The sequence below is a fragment of the Colletotrichum tamarilloi genome, assembly GCF_030869305.1.
Source record: "Colletotrichum tamarilloi strain Tom-12 chromosome Unknown Scaffold_33.1, whole genome shotgun sequence".
Taxonomy (NCBI): domain Eukaryota; kingdom Fungi; phylum Ascomycota; class Sordariomycetes; order Glomerellales; family Glomerellaceae; genus Colletotrichum; species Colletotrichum tamarilloi.
The window spans coordinates 31,743-56,420 of NW_026849416.1; the positions used below are offsets into that span (position 1 = coordinate 31,743).

The 24,678-nt window shown below is 51.0% G+C and overlaps 9 protein-coding genes across 9 annotated transcripts; 4 read left to right on the forward strand and 5 right to left on the reverse strand.

The window, feature by feature from the left end:
* Window positions 1-610: 610 nt before the first annotated feature.
* On the reverse strand, window positions 611-1,344 carry CTAM01_08883 (uncharacterized protein; the record flags this gene model as incomplete). The annotated part of the gene is made up of 4 exons (XM_060524903.1): window positions 611-762; window positions 813-974; window positions 1,024-1,194; window positions 1,245-1,344. 4 exons carry the CDS (start codon window positions 1,342-1,344, stop codon window positions 611-613), a joined length of 585 nt encoding a protein of 194 aa, XP_060380343.1.
* A 1,696-nt stretch (window positions 1,345-3,040) lies between these two features.
* Window positions 3,041-3,443, forward strand: CTAM01_08884 (uncharacterized protein; the record flags this gene model as incomplete). Its single annotated transcript, XM_060524904.1, has 3 exons — window positions 3,041-3,075; window positions 3,132-3,267; window positions 3,321-3,443. 3 exons carry the CDS (start codon window positions 3,041-3,043, stop codon window positions 3,441-3,443), a joined length of 294 nt encoding a protein of 97 aa, XP_060380344.1.
* Window positions 3,444-6,399: 2,956 nt separating this feature from the next.
* On the forward strand, window positions 6,400-6,795 carry CTAM01_08885 (uncharacterized protein; the record flags this gene model as incomplete). Its single annotated transcript, XM_060524905.1, has 1 exon — window positions 6,400-6,795. One exon carries the CDS (start codon window positions 6,400-6,402, stop codon window positions 6,793-6,795), a length of 396 nt encoding a protein of 131 aa, XP_060380345.1.
* Window positions 6,796-11,341: 4,546 nt separating this feature from the next.
* On the forward strand, window positions 11,342-12,130 carry CTAM01_08886 (uncharacterized protein; the record flags this gene model as incomplete). Its single annotated transcript, XM_060524906.1, has 1 exon — window positions 11,342-12,130. One exon carries the CDS (start codon window positions 11,342-11,344, stop codon window positions 12,128-12,130), a length of 789 nt encoding a protein of 262 aa, XP_060380346.1.
* Window positions 12,131-12,424: 294 nt separating this feature from the next.
* On the reverse strand, window positions 12,425-13,764 carry CTAM01_08887 (YjeF; the record flags this gene model as incomplete). The annotated part of the gene is made up of 7 exons (XM_060524907.1): window positions 12,425-12,527; window positions 12,590-12,818; window positions 12,881-12,977; window positions 13,307-13,401; window positions 13,467-13,532; window positions 13,588-13,696; window positions 13,753-13,764. 7 exons carry the CDS (start codon window positions 13,762-13,764, stop codon window positions 12,425-12,427), a joined length of 711 nt encoding a protein of 236 aa, XP_060380347.1.
* A 498-nt stretch (window positions 13,765-14,262) lies between these two features.
* Window positions 14,263-15,266, reverse strand: CTAM01_08888 (uncharacterized protein; the record flags this gene model as incomplete). Its single annotated transcript, XM_060524908.1, has 3 exons — window positions 14,263-14,724; window positions 14,790-14,970; window positions 15,031-15,266. The coding sequence occupies 3 exons, from the start codon at window positions 15,264-15,266 to the stop codon at window positions 14,263-14,265; spliced, it is 879 nt and encodes a 292-aa protein (XP_060380348.1).
* A 492-nt stretch (window positions 15,267-15,758) lies between these two features.
* On the reverse strand, window positions 15,759-16,070 carry CTAM01_08889 (uncharacterized protein; the record flags this gene model as incomplete). Its single annotated transcript, XM_060524909.1, has 1 exon — window positions 15,759-16,070. The coding sequence occupies one exon, from the start codon at window positions 16,068-16,070 to the stop codon at window positions 15,759-15,761; it is 312 nt and encodes a 103-aa protein (XP_060380349.1).
* A 2,730-nt stretch (window positions 16,071-18,800) lies between these two features.
* CTAM01_08890 (uncharacterized protein) lies at window positions 18,801-19,340 on the forward strand (the record flags this gene model as incomplete). Its single annotated transcript, XM_060524910.1, has 1 exon — window positions 18,801-19,340. One exon carries the CDS (start codon window positions 18,801-18,803, stop codon window positions 19,338-19,340), a length of 540 nt encoding a protein of 179 aa, XP_060380350.1.
* An 845-nt stretch (window positions 19,341-20,185) lies between these two features.
* CTAM01_08891 (SH3 domain-containing protein) lies at window positions 20,186-21,210 on the reverse strand (the record flags this gene model as incomplete). Its single annotated transcript, XM_060524911.1, has 3 exons — window positions 20,186-20,677; window positions 20,730-21,023; window positions 21,115-21,210. 3 exons carry the CDS (start codon window positions 21,208-21,210, stop codon window positions 20,186-20,188), a joined length of 882 nt encoding a protein of 293 aa, XP_060380351.1.
* Between the last annotated feature and the right edge of the window lie 3,468 nt (window positions 21,211-24,678).

A 24,678-nucleotide genomic window follows, 5' to 3' on the forward strand; every position in this document is an offset into this window, starting at 1 on the left:
ATGACTTTTCTAATTTATCGTGGCCTTGCATCGGAAAACATGGCTCAATCAGTTTTCCAGAAGTCTTCGATCTGCGCATTGTTGGCGAACTGATTTCCCCTGATGATCTGTTGTCATTGTTCAGTGTGAGGTGGTTGGAACAAGGTTCGATCCCTGAACCAGGGGTCATCTCCGTCCGATGCTCCCTAAGGTCCATCCCATCATCGACCCATTGTAGGGCCCACCCTTTATGTAGGCGCCGAGAGTTGGACGCTCTAACCTTCGATACCTCTTGGCTTTGGAAAGGTGTCTGGTAATTTGATCAAGATCATGTGCAATCCTCATGACCACTTCAGGTTCTAATCCTCCTAGCGAAAAAGATTTTATTGCCGGATGTAATGATTGAAACATAATGAATGACAGGCAAAGCGCTCTTTTCCACCCCTGGCTACAAACCCCCTTCGCCAACTGGCGACCAGCATCGGGTTCGAACCCGAATAAGTTTCCAGCCGAACAGACACAGAGGTAGCAATTGTCGAGACACCGGGCTGCTGTAGAGCTTTTCTATGAACCCCAATGTGAGTGAAGTCGCCGACACAATGTATGAGGTTCATCAGAGCTGGGTCGTCATTTATTTCCACCACATGACGAAGGAGTTGTCAAACTGGAATCTTTCACCGGGCTTGATGGCCAGGCTGTAGATCTCATCCCAGCTAATCCTCCAGGGGGAGCGCTCCACCCCGGTAGAGACATCCTCAAATCCGGCGAAGATGAAGTTAGGGGCTTGGAAGTATCAGCTGACTGTGAATCCGTTTTGGTAGCTGAGCACTAACCGTTGGGGAAGGCGGCATCGAACTGCAAGAACAGTGTATGGATGTCGTTGAACCAAGCGGTCACAGCGACGTTGACTCCATTAATGACGAGGCCGGTGACGATTCTCTTGTAGTAGCCGTTACCAGCCTTGAAGATGCCACTCTGGTGGTCGTGAGGCCAGACTATGATGTGTTAACGGCCCTTTTCTTGGCTGAAAACGAGCGGGCTGACATACCACGACGCTCGAGCGAAATTTCAACATCATCAGAAGCTCTGGATACGACAACTTTTCGATGTCAGCTTTGTATAAGCGCTGGAATCTCAAGGCTTTTTTACCGTCAGCGATGTTGACATCGCGAGTCTCGTGAGCCTGGAGGAAGCCGAGGTCAACGATGGTCCTGCCTACATCATTCATTAGATCTCGGTTATCGATTCTTGCAGGTAAAGCTCACTTTCAGGCTCCCTGTCGAGATTTGCCTCGTTCACGTCAGGAACAGGAGTGGCTGAGGCAACAGCCAGCAGGAGAGCGATGGTAGCAGCGGCGAAACGCATGGTGAGCTTGTAGATCTAAGCTAGATGAAGCGAGTGGAAGTTGATGAGATAACGTTTGAAAGTGAATGTGATGATGTGCTTTTGAATGCATAGCTGTTTCGTGGCGAGCTGAAGCCTACCTTTTATAAAAGAAATTGCAATGGAAGAGTGTTATGGCAGTCACTGTGCTTGAAAATAGCTGCATCTTTGCAAATGCTCCGTCTAGAGCTGACGATTACTGAATTCGGGTATTGCCTTTCGACTCCCCATTGAGGCAATAACTTTCACAAGCTTCCTAAAAAAGTGTAAAAGTTGCTAAGCTTTTGATCGGTCCGGGCACAATCAAAAGTTGCAAGCATCATGTTTGAGACCTGGTGGGTATTGGCTATGCAATAGTTGAAGTTGCGCGAGTCAGCAAAGTATGAGTTCAATGTTGTATTTGTGCTCCATGATTTGCTCCATGATTTCTAGCTTTTGGGGAGTGGACTTACCGATAAACGCGGTTGTTTGCTGACTACAAGGTCCGCACTAGTTGAACGTCACGCAATGTTTAAGTTTCCTAGACAGGGCACTCAATTGTGCGAATCCGTGCCTTAAGTCGGCCACGAAAGTTCTTTGCTAACTACTGGAATTAAGTGTCCGGTTCAGTGATCTGACCTGACAATGCCAAAGATAATCTCGGGTCTCCCGGCTGAATTTCTCTAAGTCATCGCTGCCATTACTTCCTTTCTATTGCTTGATATGCTTCTGTACGAGGCACCCAGAATTGAAGTTTGCGAAGACAAAAGTGCCCGTGACGTTCGCCTCACTTCTCGGGGGTTCAGAGTTCGTGCGGATACGAAGCCCTTTTGGCTAAATCGTATATTACGCTAGCACCTTTACGATACCATGCAATTGCAGCACCCAAAAGCTACAGTAGTCAACAACAGATGCGATTGTCTTCTACTGTTGTCTTGAGGCCGGGTTCTCTATATCGATCAATGTGGCGGCAGTCAGCATGTCTAGCAATCTACCACCAAGGTCTTTGCCGCGTCTAGTCAAGTCAAGATCCCTTGCGTATCTAAGATCTAGCTTTACCCACCCATTTATCAAACTTCAAGCTAGGGATACTTGGCCATGTCATTCATCAGCCTTCAATCGCGATGATTTCGGTCTTTTCATAGCATCTGTGCTACTAAACTACCTCAAGCAATCAATCATCTTATCCGGACAGTACCGACTAGACAGTTGGTGAGAGACAGTATCCACACACTTTATGCTTTTCGCAGTCTGCACTTTGGTTTAGTCACTTGCCAAATATGAACTCTATCAAAACGTGCTGACACCATGGCCTGAGCTGTGCTTGCCAACAAGCCCATTCTAGTTGGAAATCAAACAGATTAATCCAGGCGCACACGGCGACAAAAGTTCTCGTATACACAGAAGTTCTGTCCATCATGCTCCTGTAGTTTGATTTTCCTGCTGCCAGAAATTGCGATCCATGAAAAGGAAATTTGATCTCAACCCCGGCTATTCAATAGCCGTGATGCGAATGCGAAGTACACACGATCAAAGAGAAGAAAGAAATGCAGACATCAAGATGGTGCGTACTTGAGTATAATAAGAGTAAAAGACCGCCGAGCATTCTCACCACTTCCATTCGTCTCATCATTCAAATCAATACCCAAGTGTCTGTATACCACTTTCGCATCATCTCGATCTCAGGCCTTAGTTCAAAATGAAGGTTGCTGCTGTTCTCGCCTTCGCTTTCCTGTAAGACCGCACTCGCCCTTCACCTATTACAACTCATTGACTGACAACATCTTTAGTGCCCCCAATGCTGTTTCGGCTTGGATGTGCAACTGCCGCAACAGAGAGCAACCCAACATCAAGGTTGCCCTCAAGTTCTGCGGACCTGGCTTGGGTCACACCCGCTGCTGGAACTCGAAGACTAACGTCCAAGCGGTGAGATATCTCAACATGATTCAAGCTTCGCGCAGGTACTGACGTAGTCATAGTGTATCCTGAACAACCCCATCACCCAAGCGGATTGTGACGCAAAGTACGGCGGCAAGGGCGAATGGGTCGCTGAATGTGAGCACTACACTGGTCCCTGCCCTCCCGGCATGACCCAGCAGTGATTCCTCTTCACTGCATCAAATACATGTTTCAAAGCAGCATCCAAATCACTTTATGACTGGTAGAACATGCACTTTAATACACAAACTGGATCTTCTTAATGGTCTCAATGCCCTGTGGTCTTTGTAGAGTATAAAGTTCAACGTTTTTCACAGCTAGTGGACGTAGCTGTTGCCTGTGTTGACCTCGGTGGGAATCTTGAATCACCCTCTATGACCTCTCTAGCAGTCTTAATAGATGGATAAAGATACGCATTAAATGGCATCTTCAACTGGTATTTTACTTTGTGCAGACCAGGAAATGTGTCAAGAGTCAGCCACGGAAGATTTGCGGGGTTGCATATTGGGCGTACTACATCAGGAACTTACGCCTTGAAGGGGCCTCTCGAAAGGTTGAAAATGACCCGGGAAATACGGCTAGAAGTCTCCTCCAAAGCTCTCTAGCACTGTCTTCCGTATCGATTGCAAGACCCAGTCTTCGGAGCGTCTTCTCCAGAACAAGAAGACCCATTGAAGCAATCCACACGTCCAAAAAAAAAAAACGTTGGACAAAGGCTTTCTTCTGAGACCTCCTCGGTAGTGAAGAACAGTTGAACGTATGGCAAAGATTCAACGGCTCACAACATGCTAGATCTGACCAGGGATGTGGCCGGCGAGGTGCTTAGGAGTGTTTGGTGCGGCAGTTACGTCATATTTGGCTGTCCTTGCAACATGAATACTTGGGTAAAAGGACGATCTACTCAGTGATTAAAAGAACGATGAAATTCAGGATCTCTCGTTCACTCAAGAAGTGAAGATAATCGGCAACACCAGACCTCTTTAATAGTTCGACAGTCAGGGGCTCAAGGTACTCTCCCTACGAAAAGATGCAAGTGCCCTCTTCCTCGTCAAACTTCCAGGCATACGGAAGTGCCGTGGTCTTTAAGCAAATACTTCAAAACGAAGAGGTTGCCGTGTTCTAGCTATGAGATATGATCGCATAGTTACTTTCTGGGTGAACTTCTAAAGGGGCGTTCTTCATTCCAATGCCGGAAGTTTTGCTCCTGAGCGATGAAGAATTTACGGCTCGATGTGGTGACTTATTCTCATGAAACTTAAAACACCTACCGCTGCTCCGTGTAGGATCATCGCAAACCACACAAGGTAAATGGGACGCTGTGGTCCCTGACGATACTATTGGGTTGAAGCCAGGCTTGCGATAGGGTCACGAGGACGCTTTCTTTCGTCTGTCATGATTCCGCGGAACCCCCCCTGTTTTGGTACTAGTCACTCTAGGTTCGTATTGAAAGAAGATGCTACCTACTTGGTGGTTATCTCAGACCAGAGAGTCCTACAAAATTGCGGCGTCGGCCGCCCTTAGGCACCAAGACCTGGACCCAAAACTCCGGGGAACTTTGTTGAGCATACCTATCAAGGTAATAGAATACCCTCAAAAAGTCACATATAAATGGCCTTCTCGCCAAATTCAATTCTTTCGGAGATCTTCCTCCACCACACAACGACGGGAAATATCACATTCCACCACACAAGGCTTCCGCATCTGTCGCATCCACATTCACAACCACACCACACCCCACTGGCCTCGATCCACAAAAAAGATTTCCTAGAAATTATCAAGATGCGCGTCTCAATGACTTGCCTGGCGACCATCGCTTTACTTTTCGCCACCATCAGCGCTACCCCAGTGCCCGAGGAGGAACGCCGCCCATGGAGAGGTGGAATCAACGTAAGTAGACAATACCCTTGCCAAACCCACAGAGTCTCAATGACAAACGACTAATTTGTTATGCTCTCTAGGACGTAAGAAAACTTTCCTAAATTTGCTAACGAATAAGCCGCCGACTGACTGACAAAACGCTTAGTCTGGATGCTTGGTCCCATGCCTCAGACGACTTTTCACGGATTACGCGGCGTGCATGGCCGAATGCACCGGCCCTTGAGATCCTTGCAATGAGGCTGAGAAACGAAGAAATTTCTGGACTTCTTTACTCCGGTAGCCAGAGGTTATGATGCCTTAGCAGGAAGGCATCTGCACAATGAGCATAAACCACGACGGATGCTTCTCGGTCTGAAAGTGGCTGTAGCCTGTCAAATTTAGTCCATCGACAAGAATTCAACAATCGAAGGAAGGTTAGGTGGGATCGACATTCACGTATTCTACGATCAGTCTACCAATCTCAGTACAAAGTTTTCAAGTAACTTTGCCCTCGTGCCTATCGCGGACATATCGTGGAATCGATGCATATACCAAGTTTGCAAAGCTGTTTTTCTGAGTCCAGTTGATTGCAGCCTCAAAGAGAGACGTGTTTCAAGACATTACTAAGCCACATTATCCTGTATGATGATTCAAGAGAAATCAACACATATATCGGACCGCTGACTCTTGTATAACCTAGGAGCAGCCACTGACCTGTTGCCAAATCCAGACTGGCTTCATGTGGCCTAGTTCTGCTAGCTACTTGGGCAGTGTTGGGGATATGATATCATCTACTTTTTAATAATACCACGTGTTACATGAACGTGTCACCGTGACAAGGGTGCAAGTTTTGCGACTGTTCTTCAATTGCCCTCAGCTAGAATATATATCGACACATGAACTCAAGACTCTTAAATTTCGGAGAGGCGGGCTGGAGTTTCAGAGAGGAAGGCATTGAGCCATTCTTCATCTGTCCCGATATTGATTCTGTCGTGAAACCAGGACTCATTCACTTATCGTACTTACCTTGATGAAGTGATCAGACGATATTCCCCCACTAAATCCCTAGCTGCGATTCACCGTCACGCCACCATCGCCACAACACCTCCTTTAACACAATCGCTCCCAAAATCGAATCTCCGGACCACACATCTCGAATAGCAACTGAAGGAAGTCTTTGCAAACCCTGCAAGACTCGTCAGAATCAAGTCAACACTGACTCACAGCTATGCCCTCACGGTTCACCGCAACGTCACTTCCAAGATGTGCACAATCCACATCATCAAATGCCGCGATTGCGACGTAATCGAATCGACGTGGCGTCAATACTGCCCCTCCACCCCACCGAACCGCCTCTGTCAACGGGGGCAAACAAGTCTTATCACCACGTACCTCCTCCGAGGCCACTGTGACCTCTGTCTGACGAAGACGGGGACGTATGGTACACTCGCCTCCGTCGAGACCACGTCAACAATGACACACGAAATCATGAATCAGAAGAGTAGGTCCGGAGGTTTAAATATTCTTCGCGACACAGGGTTGGCCACCAGACTTAGCATGGGATTGAAACGGATGGCATCTGAGGCCAGAAGATTCTACTCAAGTCTAGAACACGGTCTATCGAGCAGGGCCAAGACTCGATGGCAGGGCGTGAAGTAGAGGATGAGCAGAGATCTAGAGCTTATCTCGCAAAATCGAACACGTGGCTTATGATTCTACACTATGTACTCCGCCGCCACTCAGGTTTCTGACGTGGCCTTGGGATTCATGCGATGCGGTTCCATGATGTTGGTAAAATCGTTACATTTCGTCCCTAGCCATCGTTTCCGACACGGTGGGTTGAGTATGACCACTCGACGTCATGTTGCAAGAGAATGTAGATGATACAAAAGATGTATAATATACAAAGGATGTAGATGCGACTTGCACCCGGGTTCTTGTTGATGCTCCAGAATTCCAGGATCTCTCACGTCTGGTTCCGTCAAGGACTCCCTGTAAACTCCGCCATGGATAACTCAGCCCTCAAATTTGAGGGGTGGCAAGTCATTTGACAACGGTTCTGCAGGAATTCCAAACTTTTCTGGATATAATTACTGCGTACGTGAGAGTTCTAGCTTCCACTGGAACTAGGTGTCCAAGGTTTGAACAACATCAGACGAAGACAGGCAAAGTCTTCCGTGTCGCCGCGCCACCTAACATCGTTGGTTGACGTTGAAACAAACTCGGTGCCCCCCTTTGTAGACCCCTCTTTCCCCTCTGTTACGACAGGCATTAGTTGATATCACATACCAAGTCAAATTGAAGATTACGCACAAATTCTGTCCACGGAGTCAAAGATGGCTTCGTACATGCATGTGAACCGGTATGTCGTGCCATTTGGAAGGTATCACCGGCCCCGCCCGCACTGTAAGATGTGGGAAACTCCGTACCCCACCCGAATCTCCAACGAGCTCGAATCTTCGCGAATCTCGTCGAGAAGTCTGAAAGCAACGCTCGGATTCTTCGTACAACGCAACACGCAGGATGCGGTCCCACTACGATATTGAGAAAAGCAAGAAAAGACAAACTTAGAGAAATAATGCATCCCCAGGCAAGGGTGGGAAAACCCTCAGAATCCACCTGCATTGGGAAGTTGGGTATTTGTACCATGAAAGCTGATACTGGTAAACGAATTGAACAGAGAGCCGAATTGAGCGGTCACGGGCTGACGATTGGCTTTCGACCGAGGCAGGGAATGATCACCGCTGACTGCCAATTACACACTACTCCGTGGGTAGACATGTCGATCCTTAACGCGGGCACGCGGGCTTGCGTAAATTACCCATGCATTTTGTGGCCAAAATGATGCGGCCACTAATTATCCCACATGTCCAACTTGCGCGGCCTTAGTCTGTGATCTGCGCTGGCGCAAAAAGTTGTCGAACCGGAGCCAGCTCCGACTCAGATGTCACGGGGACTCGAATATTGGGCTCCAAGTCATCAGGACACAATTCACGGCGTGCGCAAGCCTTGCCATGAAAGATTTGGTAACTATCTGTCTGTTATCAATTGGTGGACGAGCTCATGCCAAGAATCGGTGCCTCACAGCGCTAGATTCCAGAAGATAATGTAGATGCAACACAGTGTCGCATTTATCCGAATGAGCAATATCAAAATAGCGGCGTAGAGCGATGCGGGAGACGTCCCTAGTCGCCGACGTCAGCCACCCCATTGCCTGTCATGGTCTCATAGACCCTTAAAAGCAATGGGCAAGGGATCGTTAGGTTTCAAAGCTTTTGCACGACTCAAGAAGCGTCTCCACTGACGGCCATGCTAAGGGTGCAGCAGAGTCAGGAACAGAGGGAGGGCTGGAATGATAAGAAGACTCAATCTCGTTGGGCGCCAACAGTCGCCGAATCATTGCCGCAACGAATATCCGCATTCCTACAGGACCAGAAGTCAGGGTAGTAGGAGGACTTTAGTGTACCAAATATCAAGACGACTAGCGTGAAGAACTCGATAATGCGGAGGAACTCTTCCAGGAGGATGATGAACCAAGTCCGACGGTTGAATTGGCGTGGGCTGGTTTAGATAATCCATGGAAAACAGCACGCAAAAGGCATTGCAACGACATGACATGCAGGTCCCTGCCTATTTGCCTGCCGCGAACCTCTGCGATCGTTCCGCTCAAGGCGTGCCACGGTGTTGTCTCCAAAGCTGTCCAGCATGTGTCTGTATGAATCCGCTCTTCTGGGACCAACGGAGAGCCCCCATTGCCGGAAGGATTTGATGATTCGTTGTCCGTTTCAGGACAACCCAAACCATTCAACATGATGATGTTGCCCTTGCCGGATCCCTGCATGAAAAGGCCCAAGTCGGACAGTCGAATCTGCCAATCTGGTCGGAAGTGTCCGTCATCCGCCACGCTGTCGGGCAACGCCCCAGTCCCCGCTCAACGACCAGGGGCCACAGCTCTGGACGGCGGGGTAAACCTTTGCGAATACGACTTTGTCAAGTTGATGAAGCAAGCTCTTCCGTCTAGCATACCTAGGCGGTAGGATAGCTAGCCAGCCGTAGGTCTCGTGGGTTCAAAAGTTGATCATTCTCTTCATTCCCGCGAAGTCAATTGCGCAATCAGACAATGTTTTTTTTTCTCGGGTTATGCGAATCCGCGTGACAGACTGCATGGCCTGTGCAGGACTTCTGCTTTTGAGGGCGGCGCGATCCCTGAGAATCCGTCTTTTCGAAGGGATCGCCAGGCTAACGGGCCATCTTTGGTCCAACCATCGCGTCTGCGTGGCTGCGTGGCTGCGTGACTGCTGTGCTCCAAGCTACCACATCTGCAGTAGAAAAAGCATCAGCCTCAATTTGGCGGGGACCCGAGTCAAGGTTAATCGCTGTGTCCGGCAGCTTTTAGCTTGATCCTGACGGGAGGCCCAGAGGGCATTCCCGTCCAGGGTCTCATCTTAGGGCGGGACGCGGCCATATTGCTCGAAGGCACCAGAAACTTTACACAGCAGGCACCCTGAGGTCTGTGGTCGCTAGTTCGCTAATACGCCGCCAAATTCCGTGGACTTGACTGTTCTCAGGATGTGGAGGACGGTGTCGTGCCTAATTGACACAGACCTCATCATGTGAACCTGACAAGGGTAGGGATTGACTCTTTTGCGTTGTCCGACATAACCGATCGTATGTTGTCGTGAGATAGAGGCGAACTAGACCATGATGCTCCGAAGCTTCGAGGAAGCCAAAGATCCGTCGTCCCGCGACTGAAGTAGAAGGGGGGGTTTTTTTTTTCTGCCCTCGTGGTCGAGAGAATCCACGGGGCCATGGTGCATTTTTGGATACCCCCATTCCTAGTAGTGTCGATGACGTCTTGCGAACCGTTGTTCGGCTTGAGAGCGGCAGGGGCCTTGGCTGGACAGATAACCGGAGAGCCACGCGGGCGGCCCGGCCACGCCTGGCTGTCCTGCCCTTGCTGACGTGAAGTGTCTGGGCAGTGAACCACCACATCCTCCTCAGATCGACACCTCAGCATTGGCACCATGAGCTGCCGTATTGCGACCGGAGCGAATAGTCCAGACCTCGATGCAGATACTGGACGTTGGGACGACCGGCACTCGGAGGCCGAGGCCAAACAATGGCAGTTGTTGACATCCGAGGAGCGAAGAGAAAACACCGAGAGGTGAACGGTTTAGCGCAGACGAACCGGCCCGCCTAGTTGGTGTTGGTCGATGGAGAAAACTCCCGGCAGCTGAGGGGGGCAATGTTGGATGGATGAAGCAAAGGAAGCGCAAGGCTGGCATGCAGGAAGATGACGGAAGTATGTGAGTGAAAAAGAGAGAAGAGGATAGAGGGAAAGCGAGGCAAGGAAGGGCCAGGTACAGAAATACTTTGGGTCCATGAGGTGGGATGAAGGGAAGAACGAGAGCAGGAGCAACTGAGCCGGGCAATTGTACCTGCTACATCCCACATCACCAACAAGAGTGCTAGACCCTTTTCTTCGTCTCTTCTTTTTCCCCTTTTCACTTTAGACCGTGAGACCTTCCCTGGATGAACACAACAATTCTGCTCCGACTCCAATCGACGGGGTTCCGAGGTCAACAGGAACGGCCTAGAACCCAGGCACTTTCATCTTGTACCTTGCTGTGTACCTTACACCCGTACAGGTATTCGTCAGCAATGGAAGGTACCTACCGCTCACTTCCCGCAGTCAAGTGAGAATGGAAAGAGTGAGTGGAGGGCCACCAATCGTGGCTTCCACTTTCTCTCTCACTGTCCCTCAAGGTGGAACTCCATCTGGCTCCTCCCACAACTGGCACAAGACCACTAAAGTGTAAAGGTAAGTGCACACTGCACTCCAGTCTCCCAGCCTCCGTTCTAGAAAAAAAGAGGACGAGCGGGTCCCGTTCGGTAGTACCACGCAGTGCTCCATGCGGCCCCGTAAGCGCTGCCTTGCCGCTCGGGCCTATCACAGGGGTAGACGGAGCTTTTGCTCCGGCAAAGCCCAGCTCGTTCTATGCCATGAGTTGGAGATGCCCCCATTCGACTTTTTGTCCGCGCGCGACCTCCCCTTCCTTGGAGTATTCCCACCCGTTCCCCCATTGAAGGGGCCTTGGGCCCCAGAGTTGTGGCTTTGCACCCTCCAATGTACCTTACCTGACCCGGACATGGGCCTGACCTGGGGATGCAGCTGTGAGAAGGAAGGGAAAAAAAAGGTTTACCTATGGCAGGCAATGTGTACAGAGTACGGAGTACAGAGTACCTGTATCCAGAGGGGGGGGAATACCGTGGAAAAAAGAACGGGATATGGAAACGCACCAAAATATATGCCCAACCAGACAAATCAATTTTGTCTAGTATGACTAGAACTGTGCTTCACTGTCATCGCCTTATCCGCTCCATTCCGCCGCCGCCAACATTGCCCTGCCCTTCTCATCTCAACCTTTCTTCCCCTTCCACTTTTCCCTTCACAAGTTCACTCGCCCCTCGTCCGTTGCTTTCTTCCCGCCCTTCCACCCCCAGGTACAACATACATCCTACACCACCTAAACTCTTCTCCCCGTTGAGTCCGTCGCGTACACTATCCGTACTGGCTCGCCTCTCCCGCCCCGGTTCAAAGACCCTGTCCGCACTGACCAACCAGAAGAGAAGCCTTCGATATCCTCCGTCCGCGACGTCCGTCGTCGTCGAAAACGCTCCGGCCCAGCAAGGGGTCCTGGTGGAACCCATCGTGTGGCAATTCCTTCAAAACTTTGCTCTCCATTGGATGACCCGAACCAAGGTCGCGGGGCAGCCACAGCTGTTGTTTATATCAGCCACACCAAGGCCACCGGTTTGGCACGCTCTCCAACTGCCTCCGTGGTCACCTCGCCTATTATTCTCTCTGTCAGTCATTTCAATCCGGGACAATACTCTCATGTTGCCCTTTTTCAAAAACACGCCCTCCGAATCACTCGTCACACGCTGTCCGAGAGGCTCCACGTCCGTTTCACTCGGCTTTCATGTGTGTTGAGCACAAATCTGTTTGCCCAGTCTGTCGGAGACTCTTCTTAGTCTATGTCGCCTTTTGTCAAGCATACCATCCTCCTTTGTTGGAGTGTCCATTGGGTGTTGTAGTACACCCAATGCAGATGCTCGACGGGCGATGTCCGAGTCCTGTTTGTCCAAATAGCCGTGTGGGGGGCTGCTTGGTCATTTAGGAAGAAACTTAGGAAAGGAAAAAGAAAAAAGAGAAAGCAAGAGCCGACTGTAAGTGCCCTTGGCTAATACACAGTAAATTTTGGTAAATTCAATTGACTAACGGATTTTACAGCTTCTGGCCGTTATTATCAACTTCCACCACCTGGTCGATGCCTTCGTACTGCGGAATTTCCAAATTGTATTTTTCAGCAATGCCCGGCGATACGAATCTGCTCCCAAGGTCAGCCAACAAATTTCTCAAGCCTGGTGCTATGGTGGATATTGGGCATACCTTCCGCCGATGAAGTGCCGTCCTTTGAAATGCTTCACCAGTGGCTTTGGTGCTGTCAGGCTGACAAGGACCTCAGGTTGGAACGAACTCCCGGGGCCGGACTCGGGCGGGCCATTTTCGATATCCCACGATGATGGGGCGTCAACCGAAGTGACCGGCAGCTTTGTTTCCTCGAGCGCCTTGATCACCGCGGGGAAAGGCTCCCGGACCTCTCCAGAAAAGCTGAACCCTTGCCTCAAAATATCAGGCGCGTGAACGGACTATGGTCTAGACAGGGGGAAAAGAACGAACCGAAGATAGCGTCAACGATATGATCAGTAGTTTTCGCCGCCGTGAGGAAATCGTCGACGAACGCAACGTCCAAGTCCACCAACTGCTGCGCCAACCGCTAAGGAATTTTCAGTCAGCAAAGCTACGACCGGTCAACGGCAAGCCCCATGGAGAACGAAGGTCGGGAGGGGTCGATTTTTTATGGCAGCACCGTATACACGCAAAGATGCTGCCAGTTTCTTTACTCCTTCTCTCGAGAGAAGAATCATAGAGTTGTGCAATTGCATAGCGTAGCGTGGAAGGAGAACAAAAGCATTCTGAGCTCGGATGGCCAAGAGCTCAAGAGGTGTCGCCGATAGATGGTATGTAATTGCCAGAACATCCCCATGTACTATGAGCCGAACGAACCAATCGAGATAGACAAAAGCGAATGGCATCTTTACTCACCTGATACAAATCATTCTTGCTCCGCTTGGGATAGTAGATAGTGGGCTTGTAGCCATAGTGACAAAGGTGTCGGGCAGCCACTAGGCCATCGCCACCTGTACAGGGGTCCTGGTCAGATGCTTGATGGTTGAGACGGGGGAATCTTTGGAAGGGTGCTCACCGTTGTTACCGGGGCCGCATGCAACAAGAATGTTCAGACCTCGACTAGGAGGGTGAACGCGATAGACTGCACCAAGGTGTCAATCGAAAGCTTGAGCAAGCATTGGCCGTCAGGAACCCACTCGCTTGTGACACGGATAGTCCGGCAAGCTCCATGAGCTGGTCGATTGAGAAGGCACCGGTGCTCATGAGGTCCTTGTCCAAGGCCGCGGCCGCCTTTGCGCCGATAGTCTATTGGTGTGTTGCTGTCAGCGAAGCCCTCTCTGATGCTACTTCTAACCACTAACTCTGAGGGACATGTTGTCGGCGTTTCCAAGATACTTCTGCTTGAAACTTTGTGACGTTGACGTGTGAGGCTTCAGGATAGTTTCTGACGACTCCAGAGAGTTGACGTGAGGTTGGGGTGACGGTTCGAGATGTTCTGGGGAAGTAGGAAGGTGGATGAAGATGGAAGGGACGTGCGACGGGCTGACATCACTCCGCATCGGAGTTTAGCACACCGGTCAGTAACGAACCACACGACCGGACCGCAGGAACCACCGCCGGTTCGGCAGTCACCGACAGACCCACACAGTCCACACAGTGTTCTTACAGTACGAATCGAATCTCCCACACGCTGCCACGCTGTCCATCGGGTTCAAGTTTGCCCCCGAAAATAGGCATGGAAATCAGATTCGTGTAAATTTTCGTGCTTCACTGATTTGTTCAATAGTCAAATGCCACCGGACTTGATACCTTAGCATACCCTTCACAAGGCCCATCATTCGATCAGAATCCTCCCCCAATTGCCTAGAAGCCTAGAAGGGAAGCTGTTCGACAGCGTAATGGTGTCCCTTGAAATCCTTAAAGCCGACGTCTCTCACAGGATACCCCCCAATATCGAGAGCCGCCTCGACCCACCCATTGTTGGTCTTCCCTCCCCACGTAGCCTCAGCAAAAGCCCGCATCATATCGGTGCCATTCAGCAGCGAGCTCGAAGTCCACAGCTTCCCGTCATGTGCCCAACGAGTCTCAACCCAATCGACGACCGGAATACTCTTCTTCATGGCAGAGACAATCATGCGGGGGCAAGTCGCCGTCTTACCAGCCAGAAGGCCAGCCTCGAGAAGCGGGAACATACCACCACAGATGGTCAAGAAGGCGCTGCACTGCTCATAAACCTTGCGGATGAAGGCGAGCTCGGCTTCGCTGGTCTTGTACTTTAGGTCATGAGCTCCCATGAGTGCGATATCCAAGGGTGGACAAGACTCAAAGGAGTCCTGGGTGGTGGGTGTCAGTGTTAGAGAATCTCTCTACTGGGACGGTGGTGCCATGTGCTGCTTACGGTTGGCTGAATCTGAGCTCTGCTCTTCATCTGGGCCGGTTTGCCGTCCTCGGTGATCCAATGTAGGTCAAACTTGATATCGTCCTCCCACATCTCCTGCGGTAGGTTCAGCATTTGACGGGAAGTCTTATCGGTCCAGGCAAAGAATTCAAAAGGTGCAACGTCGAGCATTTCGGTGACGCTGTAAATGTCTCAGCTTACTTGTGGCAGGGAATTCGAGGAATTATGGTTTGGTAATTACCCTTTGGTCAATATGACACCGGCATGAATCTTGCGGTTGGGCTTGCTGAGATTGAACTCCATGGTTGTGGGCTGAAAAGTAGCGTAGAGCGGGAAGAATGGCGATTTCTCAAAGTTGAGTATGTGTGAGTGTAAGTGATAGTGACCTAAATGCTTGTGGTCTCTTCGAATGGTAAGGCCATTGGAGTGGCGTGAAGTGGAATTCTTATAACCACTTACACGGACAGAAGATGCCATAGCGCAAGACCGAAGGGCTCAATGCGTCCGTGCGGCCGGCCCGTACCGGAGTAGTTGCACGGCTGTTAGATCCGAGTGGGTCCGGAACTTAGGTCGACTTACGACCGAACTCAGTCAAGAAACACGGACCAACCTTGGCTTAACATTGCATTGAGATGGCTGGCTGGAGATTTGGGCTGCATAACTTCCGAATCCTCAAAGGATTAAAGCCATGAGTTACCGGGGAAATTGTAAACAATCAATTCCTCCCGGGGCGGAATTGGACTCCGAGCGACGGAGACGTCAATGTATCGCAGGTGGTGCACATGGGTTAGCATTTCAACGGGACCGTTATTGATACGTGGGAGAAATGAAATCGATCTTCATTTGCTTGAGTTGATAACTATATGTATGTTGTTCGCTAGGAAGCTATGCGGGAGAAAACTATTACCGCAGGTGCAGGTTCTTTCAATTCTGACTTAAAACTCTCAAATGACTCCCTCGAACCGCTTGCTACCAATGCCCGCTCTTTGTCTTCCTTTGTCCTCTCAAGCCTTCTGTTGTATTCATCTTGCGGTATTCCGTAATAGTGATGTAAACGATGATCGTCAATAGGAGAAGACCCACGACGACGGCGACAGTTACAGTGCCGGTGCTGTTAGCTGATGAACCTGAGCTCGCTGGCTTGATGCCATTTGTGGCTGATGTAGATGACTGGGAACGGTTAGTCTCGAATGGATGCCACATTGGCTTGAAATTGAGGGCAATCCTCACATTTGAAGTTGCTGTAGGGTGCACGGAGGGGTGGTTGTGGTCTCGGGACATGACAAAGGATGAGCTAGCAGAGTGCCGTATGAAGACGGACTTTCGTGCACGACTGATATGATGACCCTTTTGAATGCCTGTGTGTGAGAGAGTCAAGGAGTTCTGTGGCAATGAGTGTGACAATGGGATCTTCAGGGTATGATGTCTTCAGAAATAGGCGATGAGGTAACGTCTCCGGATGCTAGAATGTGTGGCTTCGGCTAATGGTATTTAAGAGGAATCCCATCGCCATTTGATACCTCTTCGTACGGCTCTGTCAGCCATTTCACGTGGCAAACCAAGCCATAAACTCGTCGAACGCCGCAAGAGTTGTGCTTGCAGTCATCCATCTTAAATGCTTGAGGTGAGAGGCTCAAAGCACCATAGTCATCGCCGCCACGGTCGAAGAGTGCGCTCTCATGGGCGTCAAGTCACCGCATCCATCGAAGCGAGCCTCAAAGAAATGATCGAATTCGCTTGCAAGCGCCACATGGGAGTTTCAAGCCGCCCACTTCACTTCATGGCTCGTGTCAGTGGACACTTTGGGCCCTCCAGCTTGGCACGTAGTCAGAAGACAACGCCACTGCTGTGAGAAAACCTGTGCATCATCTTGCTGGGCTAATGAGAGTGAGACCAGCTGGCACTGACTGTATGCTCGCGTCAATAAATAGGCGAATCATTTCTTTCCCTCAAAATTTATGGCCACTCGTGGATTGTCGCTGAAGGGAGGCTGCTTACATCATGTCCGTTGACTGCATACCTACTTGGTGCACGTCTCTCGGAATGAGCCGGATTTGGGCTCGCCGAAGAAGCTTGGCTGATCTTCCAAACCGGGCACCTCATATGATACTCGCGGTTGAGGCTAGTCATACATGCCATTGCAAGGCCATGCTCGCCTATTCACGTTTAGAGGCAGTCAAGGTTATCTTCGTTCAACATCACACAAGTTTTATCGAGGGCCTCTCTCTTTAAAGAACTCACAGCCATCAGAAAAGATTTTTACATGAAGTCACTGGTGTTTGGTAGCCCCATCCTATCAGGGGCTAAAGAGCGATTCCGAAGATGCTCAAAAAGCATTTGGAAGACAGACGAGTCATAGACTATATTGGTGGTGTAGGTTACCACAAAATGAGCTCATAAACTGCACGCTCATGGTGGTAGGGTACGCACAAGCATGGCAGCCTTTCAGCTACACAAACGACTTCACTCTCCCAAACCAGTCCATAGAGTCCATCAGGCCCTGTAACGCTTCTGAAAGCCATGGAAAAGACCTGCTACGAGGCTAAAAGATATGTCTGATATCAGACAGCGTATGTGTGTGTTGAAAGATGAGAAAGTGGGCGAGGCTCACGATTCCTCCGATGGGTGTATTTAAGGTAGGTAAAAGGGACATTTGTAAGGCTCCTGTCGTCTTCTTGATACTTTCAACTAACTAGGTGCTGCTCAATACTCCAGCACATTGTCCCAGAAGATGAGCCTCAAGGTATATTCAGTGATCCTCTATGTGTTCATCATTAGTCACGTTGAAGATGTTTTGCAAGATATCAGGGGCTGGGAGTTACTCTCTACCTAATATTTGAGATTGCGAAAGATTGAAAAGGAGATGTACCAATACGGTAGAAGTGAAGAATAAGCCTTGCTGTCGTTGCGATGAACATCGTCTTGCCATACGCCTAGTAAATGATTTTTCCAGTGGCTTCAGGTCGTTGTCCACAGACGCCTTGGCCCTCAAGGTATATGTACCACGCGGCGTAATGAGTGGAATATACCAGTGCGCACTCATGCGAGCCTTCCCTTATACCCCCCCTCAATTCTGTTCCCGTCACCAACGGCAGCAGGCGCCTCACAGGCCTGTGAGGTCAGGTCAAACTGCCGTTTGGCGGGATGGTTACGGGCGAGCCTGTTCAACTAGCTTAGCCTAAGCCAGGATTTCAGGTTCGAGTCCCGGCATGTGCACCAGAGATGTAGCCCCCAGTTCAGCACCGGGGGGGTGAACTCTTTTGATAGTGTCTACTTTGAATTTTTGGATTCTTTTAATGACTGCCGATATAAGTCGTGGCTGATATTAGAAGGCTCTACTAGCAAAAATAGATATTGAAGTATGTATATCTCTAGTTGTAGAAAGTTCAGAAGTAGCTATATGCGAGTGACATTTTATGCTCCTTCCGTGGCCACCTACCCGAAGAGAAATTGCGCTTTACCTTGATTATGATGGCCCATCGACGTGGCATAGGTTTTCAAATAATAGCCATACTACAGGCTATTAAATCTATCCCAAAACCTTAGCGTCTTGTTTCCAGGACTAAAGTGGTTTAATCACCACTCTTCGGCTGCATCTAAGTGCCAAAAGTTGTAGATAGTGCCTTCACACCGAACCTCACCGAGCCAGGTATATATGGGCCGTGCATCATTCCCTAGTCGGTACGTACCCGCCTGTTCCTGAGTTAGCGGGGCTGTAAACAATCGATGTCCGTCTTTGCTGTCAACCATCCCCTCCAAGCTAAACCTCCAAAAACAAGCCCAATTCGACCATCGACACCACAACCAACAACACCCCGTCGCCACACGATCTCTCTCTCTCTCCCAACCCTCGAATTTGTCGAAGCGAGGAAGCCAAACACCCTTGACACTACCTCAAAACACCCCCATCACCAGAAAAGTGCAGCGCACCGCAATCAAACCTACCGACGAAAACGGGGGGTAAACAAAGCCACGCCCCACCGAGAAAACCACAACCGCAACCACAACACGATGTCCCAAAACGCAGCAACATACGCAGACTGCGTAGCCTCCCTCCGCACCTCCCTAACCTTCCTCCAAAACTCCGTATCCACCCTCGACACAGGCGTTTCTGACCTTCCCCGCCTCGCCTCCGTCCTTCGTCCCACGCGGCACTTCGAACTCATCCCCCAACCCACCCTCGCCGCCGCCGAGGCCTCGCTGCGCGACGAAATCGGCCCGCAAATCGCGAAACTCCTCGATCGCGCCGACGCGCAAATCGCGCGCCGCGAACGGCGCATCGAGACTCTGCAGGCTAGGTGCGAGCTCTTGCAGGGCCGGTTGGCTGCGCCGTCTGAGGAGGATGGGTATGGGGGCAAGAAAACAAAGGGACGAGGAGGGGGGTTCGGTGCTAGCGGAAGTGGTGGGAAGAAGGGGTTGAATGGGGAGAGTGCTTTGCGGGCGAGGGCTGTGAGGCAGAGGAGGGAAGGGTTGGAGTATAGTGTTGAGAGGCTTGAGCTGGAGGTCTTGACGAAGGAAAGGGAGTTGAGGAAGAGGTTGGATAAGGCTTGAGAGAAGGAGAGAGAGAGAGAGAGAGAGAGAGAGAGAGAGAGAGAGAGAGGGGGAGGGAGGCGCATTCTGAGTGTTGAGGCTGCAAGATGACGCCCTGGACTGGTGGCCAAGACATGTCACTTCGCTGCGAGTGTCTCCATCGTTTGCCAGCTAAAGTGACTGAGGGAAGGGCGGAAGGAGAGTGTTATGATACCCTACGACGGATAACGAAGAAGTCCTTTAATTGATGCACAATCTCCAGATTGTCAATTATGACTTACGAAGCGACTTCACACCAATAACTTGGAAAAGCCCACGTCTCCGCTACCTCCGTCTCATGACCAGCTTGGATAAGCTGTTCACTTGTTGGGCTCATAAATCCCACGCAAAGATGACACAATGTCACTGTCAAGAATATGAAGACGGAATATGAATATATGCAAATGCCATTTGTAAAGCAGCAAGGGGACCCCAACATGCATGGGTATCCCACCTGCGAGCTACCATAGCTATCCGAATGACCGACCCGTTGCTCGTGAAACCCGCCCCAGAAGACACAAAAAGAAAACACACAATCCCTCTACTCGAGCGACAATGGCAACATACACTAGCAGTAATAGGGAGAAAGCCTGCACGCAGTGGTGGGCGGATAGAAGTAGAAATAACAGGTCGAAGAAGAAAAAAAGCGAAGCCGTTTAGGCGGATATACGTGTGCCGCCTGTGGCTCAAAAGAGGCGGCAATGGTTTTATCCCGGACAAGAGACCTTAATGTACTCCAACAAGCATTTGAGCGCGAAACCGTTCCATGTCCCATATGGTCATTTTTTGCTCCCATCTCCAACGGCGAAATGAAAATCATGAGCTCATTATAACAGGATCAGGTAGTTGCTCGGCGCAATACCCGTCTCGCCCGTCTCCTTGCGTGCCTGCCACCACCTTCCACTCACGTCACTGACCTCCAAAATCTCGTGCTTTGAGAAGGAGATCTCGTTCGCGTCGTCGGGGTTGGCCTCGTAACTATAGATGGCCTTCGCGCGGTAGGGGTATTCGGTGGGGGGCACCACCTCTTGGTCAAGACCAGGAGGCTTCGCTGCAGGTGGCGCCGCGTTGAATGTCGGGGCCACCCCGGAGTTGCGGGTTTGTGTAGTGGGAATGCCCTGAACGGGGGATGGGTTCTCGAAGCCATTGAGCTGCGCCGAAGTGTACATCTGGGGAGGCTGGACCGACGTTGAGGTTTCGGGCCGACCACCGCCGTACATCATCTGTCGGTTTCCAGACTCCTTCTGGAGCGCGAAGGAATCGAGGTAAGCGCGCGGCTTCGCTGACGGGGCGGAGCCGAAGTAGAAGATCCAGACAATCTACAGGGACAAGGTCAGCATTCGATCCTCACCTCCGTAGCGGAGAACTTACGGTAACCATGGCCATGAGAATGAAGCCAGCGCCAGCAGCCTGGCGAGCACCGTTGGAGGAGTAGATGAGGGAGTGGATAGTCAGTGAGTTCAGGGACAGAGCGGCACCCAGGTATCCCGTAAGGGCGACATGATAAGTTTGCGCAGTGTCTGAAGCCACAACGACGAAGACTCCTGCGATAAGGAAGAACATGTAGACGACGGTCCACCATGCGAAGGGTGGGAATGAGCCGGAGTTATTTGTGACTTGTGTTGTCGCGATGATGGAGCTAATAAAAGCAATTATCCATGCTAGCTAAGGAGACTGTTAGTACAGACATAAACAGAAGGCCGATCTATCGAGAAGAGCCAGGTATTCTCGAGGCGTTTTTTGGATATCGACGTACCATGGAAATGGAGACTGTAGCCAGGGCGAAGGGATCACCAATGATGTTCCCCAAATTAATGCCCTTCCTCCCGTACTGAACCCTCGATTGTTCCATTTTGCGCAATGATGGTGAATGAAGAGAGCCGTAGGATGGCATAGAGAATGATGTGCGAGTTCGATGGACGAAGAGTTAATTGCCTCGGAGCAAATTTCGAGAGAAAGCCTCGAAAAATGTCACGGTTGCGAATGTGAGTCGAGCGACTTGAAGACGTCGACAAGCGGGTAGTCGAAGCGAAGTGTTCGGCAAAATGGGCGAAGCGGTGCCAATCCAACGGTGGATACGTAATTCGAATGCCGCGAGGGGGTTGTCGTGGCTGGAATGCAAGATCTCGGAAGACTAGGGTGGAAAGGAGTGACTGGTGGTTGGGCTGTCGGCCAAAATAGAAAAAGGGCGCTGGGAGAGACTGTTGTGACGGGTGCGCTGCGTGCTGTTCAGTGCGCGACGTAGCGTGTGCGCTGTACTGAGCTGGGATGAGCTGAGCGTTATTCGACGTGGCTTCAGGTAGGCAGCAAACGAAGGCTCGAATAAGGCTCGAATGAACGACGCGGCGGTCGATAATTGAGATGGCGAAAGCGAGTCGATCGTTTCAGAGGGTTGTCCAGCAAGGCCGCCTCTTTTCTAGAGAAGAAAAAGAGAATGGTAGTTGGGATCCGTGAGATGCAAGATGGGAGCGATGAAGCGATGAAGCGAATCGAAGACGGAGATGAATTGCTGTCGATTGGGGGAAGAAAGGGAGAACCGAAAGTCCAGAGTCGAAGGAGCGAGGAGGAATCGGAAGAAAAGGATGTATAGGATTAGAGAATACAAGAGCGGAAGACGAAATCGATGTCGAGTCGAAAGTCGAAGGAGAGACTGAAGGTGGGCTGCGTCGGGAGACGGACAGCAGTTGTAGGAACAGCAGGCTTGAGCCAAGGCTGGCGGTAGAGGAGAGAAGGGGTAGGCGTTGTTGGCGGTTGACCGCGTGAAATGAAGGGCAACGACTAGCAAGATCCCGAAAGAGGAAGTAGGCGGCGTGGATAGCGAGGCAGAAAAATGCCGCCGGACCAAGCAGACCAAGACCAGCCAGACCCAACTCACAGTGGTGCCGTGAGAAGAGAAGGAGGCGCGAGTCTTGTGGCGTCGATTTCGGTGCTTGTTTGGCGTCTTTCCTTAGCACTGGGTTCTCGGTCGCAACGGGTGAAGGTGGTGGTGTGCCTGTTGTTGGTACGGATACAGAGAGAATCTGTACACCTCTCTCTCTGTGTTTCTCAGGCTTGTAAAGGCTTGAGTTGAGAGAGAAGGGCTAGACTGAGCTGACTTGCTCGTGGCACCCCCGGATCGCGCGTTGATGTGCAAATCCGCGCCCCTATTTTCTTCTGCGGTGCCTGTCGGGTGCCGTTGCGCCCCGGCGTAAGATGTGGGCTCGTTAGGTACTCGTTTGGTTTGGCGCTGCGGCTCGTGTCGTGTGCGCTTCTACTACTACGGCGGCGGCGGCGGCGGTTGTATTTGTTGTTTACTCTTCGGCCGACCCTCTTTCACACTGCTGATGGCTGTCCAATTCCTTTGACTGGGCGAATGGCCAATTCCCGGTTCCTTGACTCTCTGGCTCACTCAGGTGGTCGACAGCGGGCAGCAACGGGGGGAACCGTTTTTTTTTGTCGCAGAAAAGGGTTGAAAGGGATGAGAGGAATGGACGGTGGGGTGGGAAGAATGGAAATAAAAGAGGACACAGGCACACAGGGCAGGCTGCGGCGTAAGAGTGGAAGACTGGGCACTCTGACAGACAACCAGGAACCTGACTGAAGCAAGCGCAGATAAGATGCAAGGGTTGTAGCTGCAGGTTCTCAGGCTGTGCTGGCTGTGCCTGCGACTTCCTGGTCTACCTACCACCTTTGAGTGGAAGTATCCGTATCCGCAAAGAGGGCAACAGGCAGGAGGACTCGACGAGGGAGGAGGGAGGGTACTGGACGGTGGGCCTACGTGGTAGAGTCAATGATACGCAAAACGTGGTCGTGGACCAGCCTCAGGGACCCAGTGGCAGGTGGAGAGGAAGGAGGAGGACCCAGACCCGGAACTTAGGCACACTGCGCGGGCAGGCGGTAGGTGAGGGTGGACAGTAAGCGAGACGAGGGGGACGTACCCATGTACCTACGGATACTTCTTGCTGCGAGAGGGAAGGAGAGAGGAGACGTGGAAGGAGTCAAGAACAGGAAGTCACGGCATGCAGGTCTACTACTAAGCGATTCGTCGCTGCACTGCTGAGATCCAATGCAAAGGGGGCATGCGGGGGGCAATGGAAGTAGATTATAGGCCCTCATCAAGTAATTGATGGCCAGTGCAGCCAATATGCACCTGCTCGAGAACTGCCCGTTGCCAATGAAATCAACCGGGCAGCGCTGTATTGCAGGCGACATGATGTAGGCGCAGACAGATTCGCACACAAAAGTCAGGTGTTAGGTACATCCTGGAAGGGGAATCTGCGCCAACCGAACTGGACAAATGGTACTGCGGAGTATTCGTATGTTAATCCCAAGAGAAGACCTGGCGGGAAGGAAGGCAGTCCTGGATGACTGCTTCCCGCTATCTGTTGCACCGCACTGTGTCGAGGCTCTGTATTGAAACTGTGCGTACGACTGGACGCGCGCAGGTACGTAGTCGCGCACCTATCTACCTTAGGTAAGGTAGGTCCATTACCTGTGCTTTCCCAGGTTCAACAGAAGGAACGAGTCCAGCCCTTTTTGACGGCCTGGCCCATTCGATCATCGTGGAGAGTACATATCCCAAAAGAGCCGTCTGATAGACTGGTACCTGCCCACCGTGCTCATCTTGGGGGGATCTCCCGCCAACTCCCCGGTTTCCTCTATCAAATCCCCAGAAACCGTTGGCCCCTGCTTGTCCATCATTAGGTCTGCTCTGTTGTCTGTCGTCCGTGTCTGTCTCTGCCTCGCCCCCCCTTGTCTGAAAGTCGTGGCTAGCGGGTTTGAGATTTTTTTGACTTTCCAAGTGGCCTTTCGGGGTTCCTGCAAGCCATCCCACCAACAGCATTGGACGAGCTAGTGGATTACGGAACAGCATTGGCCATGAACACTGCTTACCCCTGACGAATGCCCCACTCTATCCGGGTGCGAGTTACGTACCTCAAGTCAGCGGTTCCCTCCAATTTGGTCCAGCTCAGCCCTGACACTGCTTGCCTTACCTGAGCCTATCTATTCGCAGACAAGAGGAGCGAAGATCTCGCCAAGTCTTGCGCACTTGCTCCGGATATATCAACCAAAAAATCACTTTTGGTGGTGATGCCTATCGATCGTGGATAATGCCACTGTTGTCTCGACATCTTCCATCGCCACGACGGTGTCAATCGTCTGTCGTCTCTGACGCAGGGGCACCGCACCATGGCATCACTACCCGCCAGTTTTTCGCCGTTTCATTACGACCACTGACCCAGTGTGGTGGTGTATCCATATCGCAAGCGCGGACAGAGATCAGCATGCGCTCACTCGACATGGTAGGTAGGATGAGTTACTTGAGTACGGAGTAATGCCA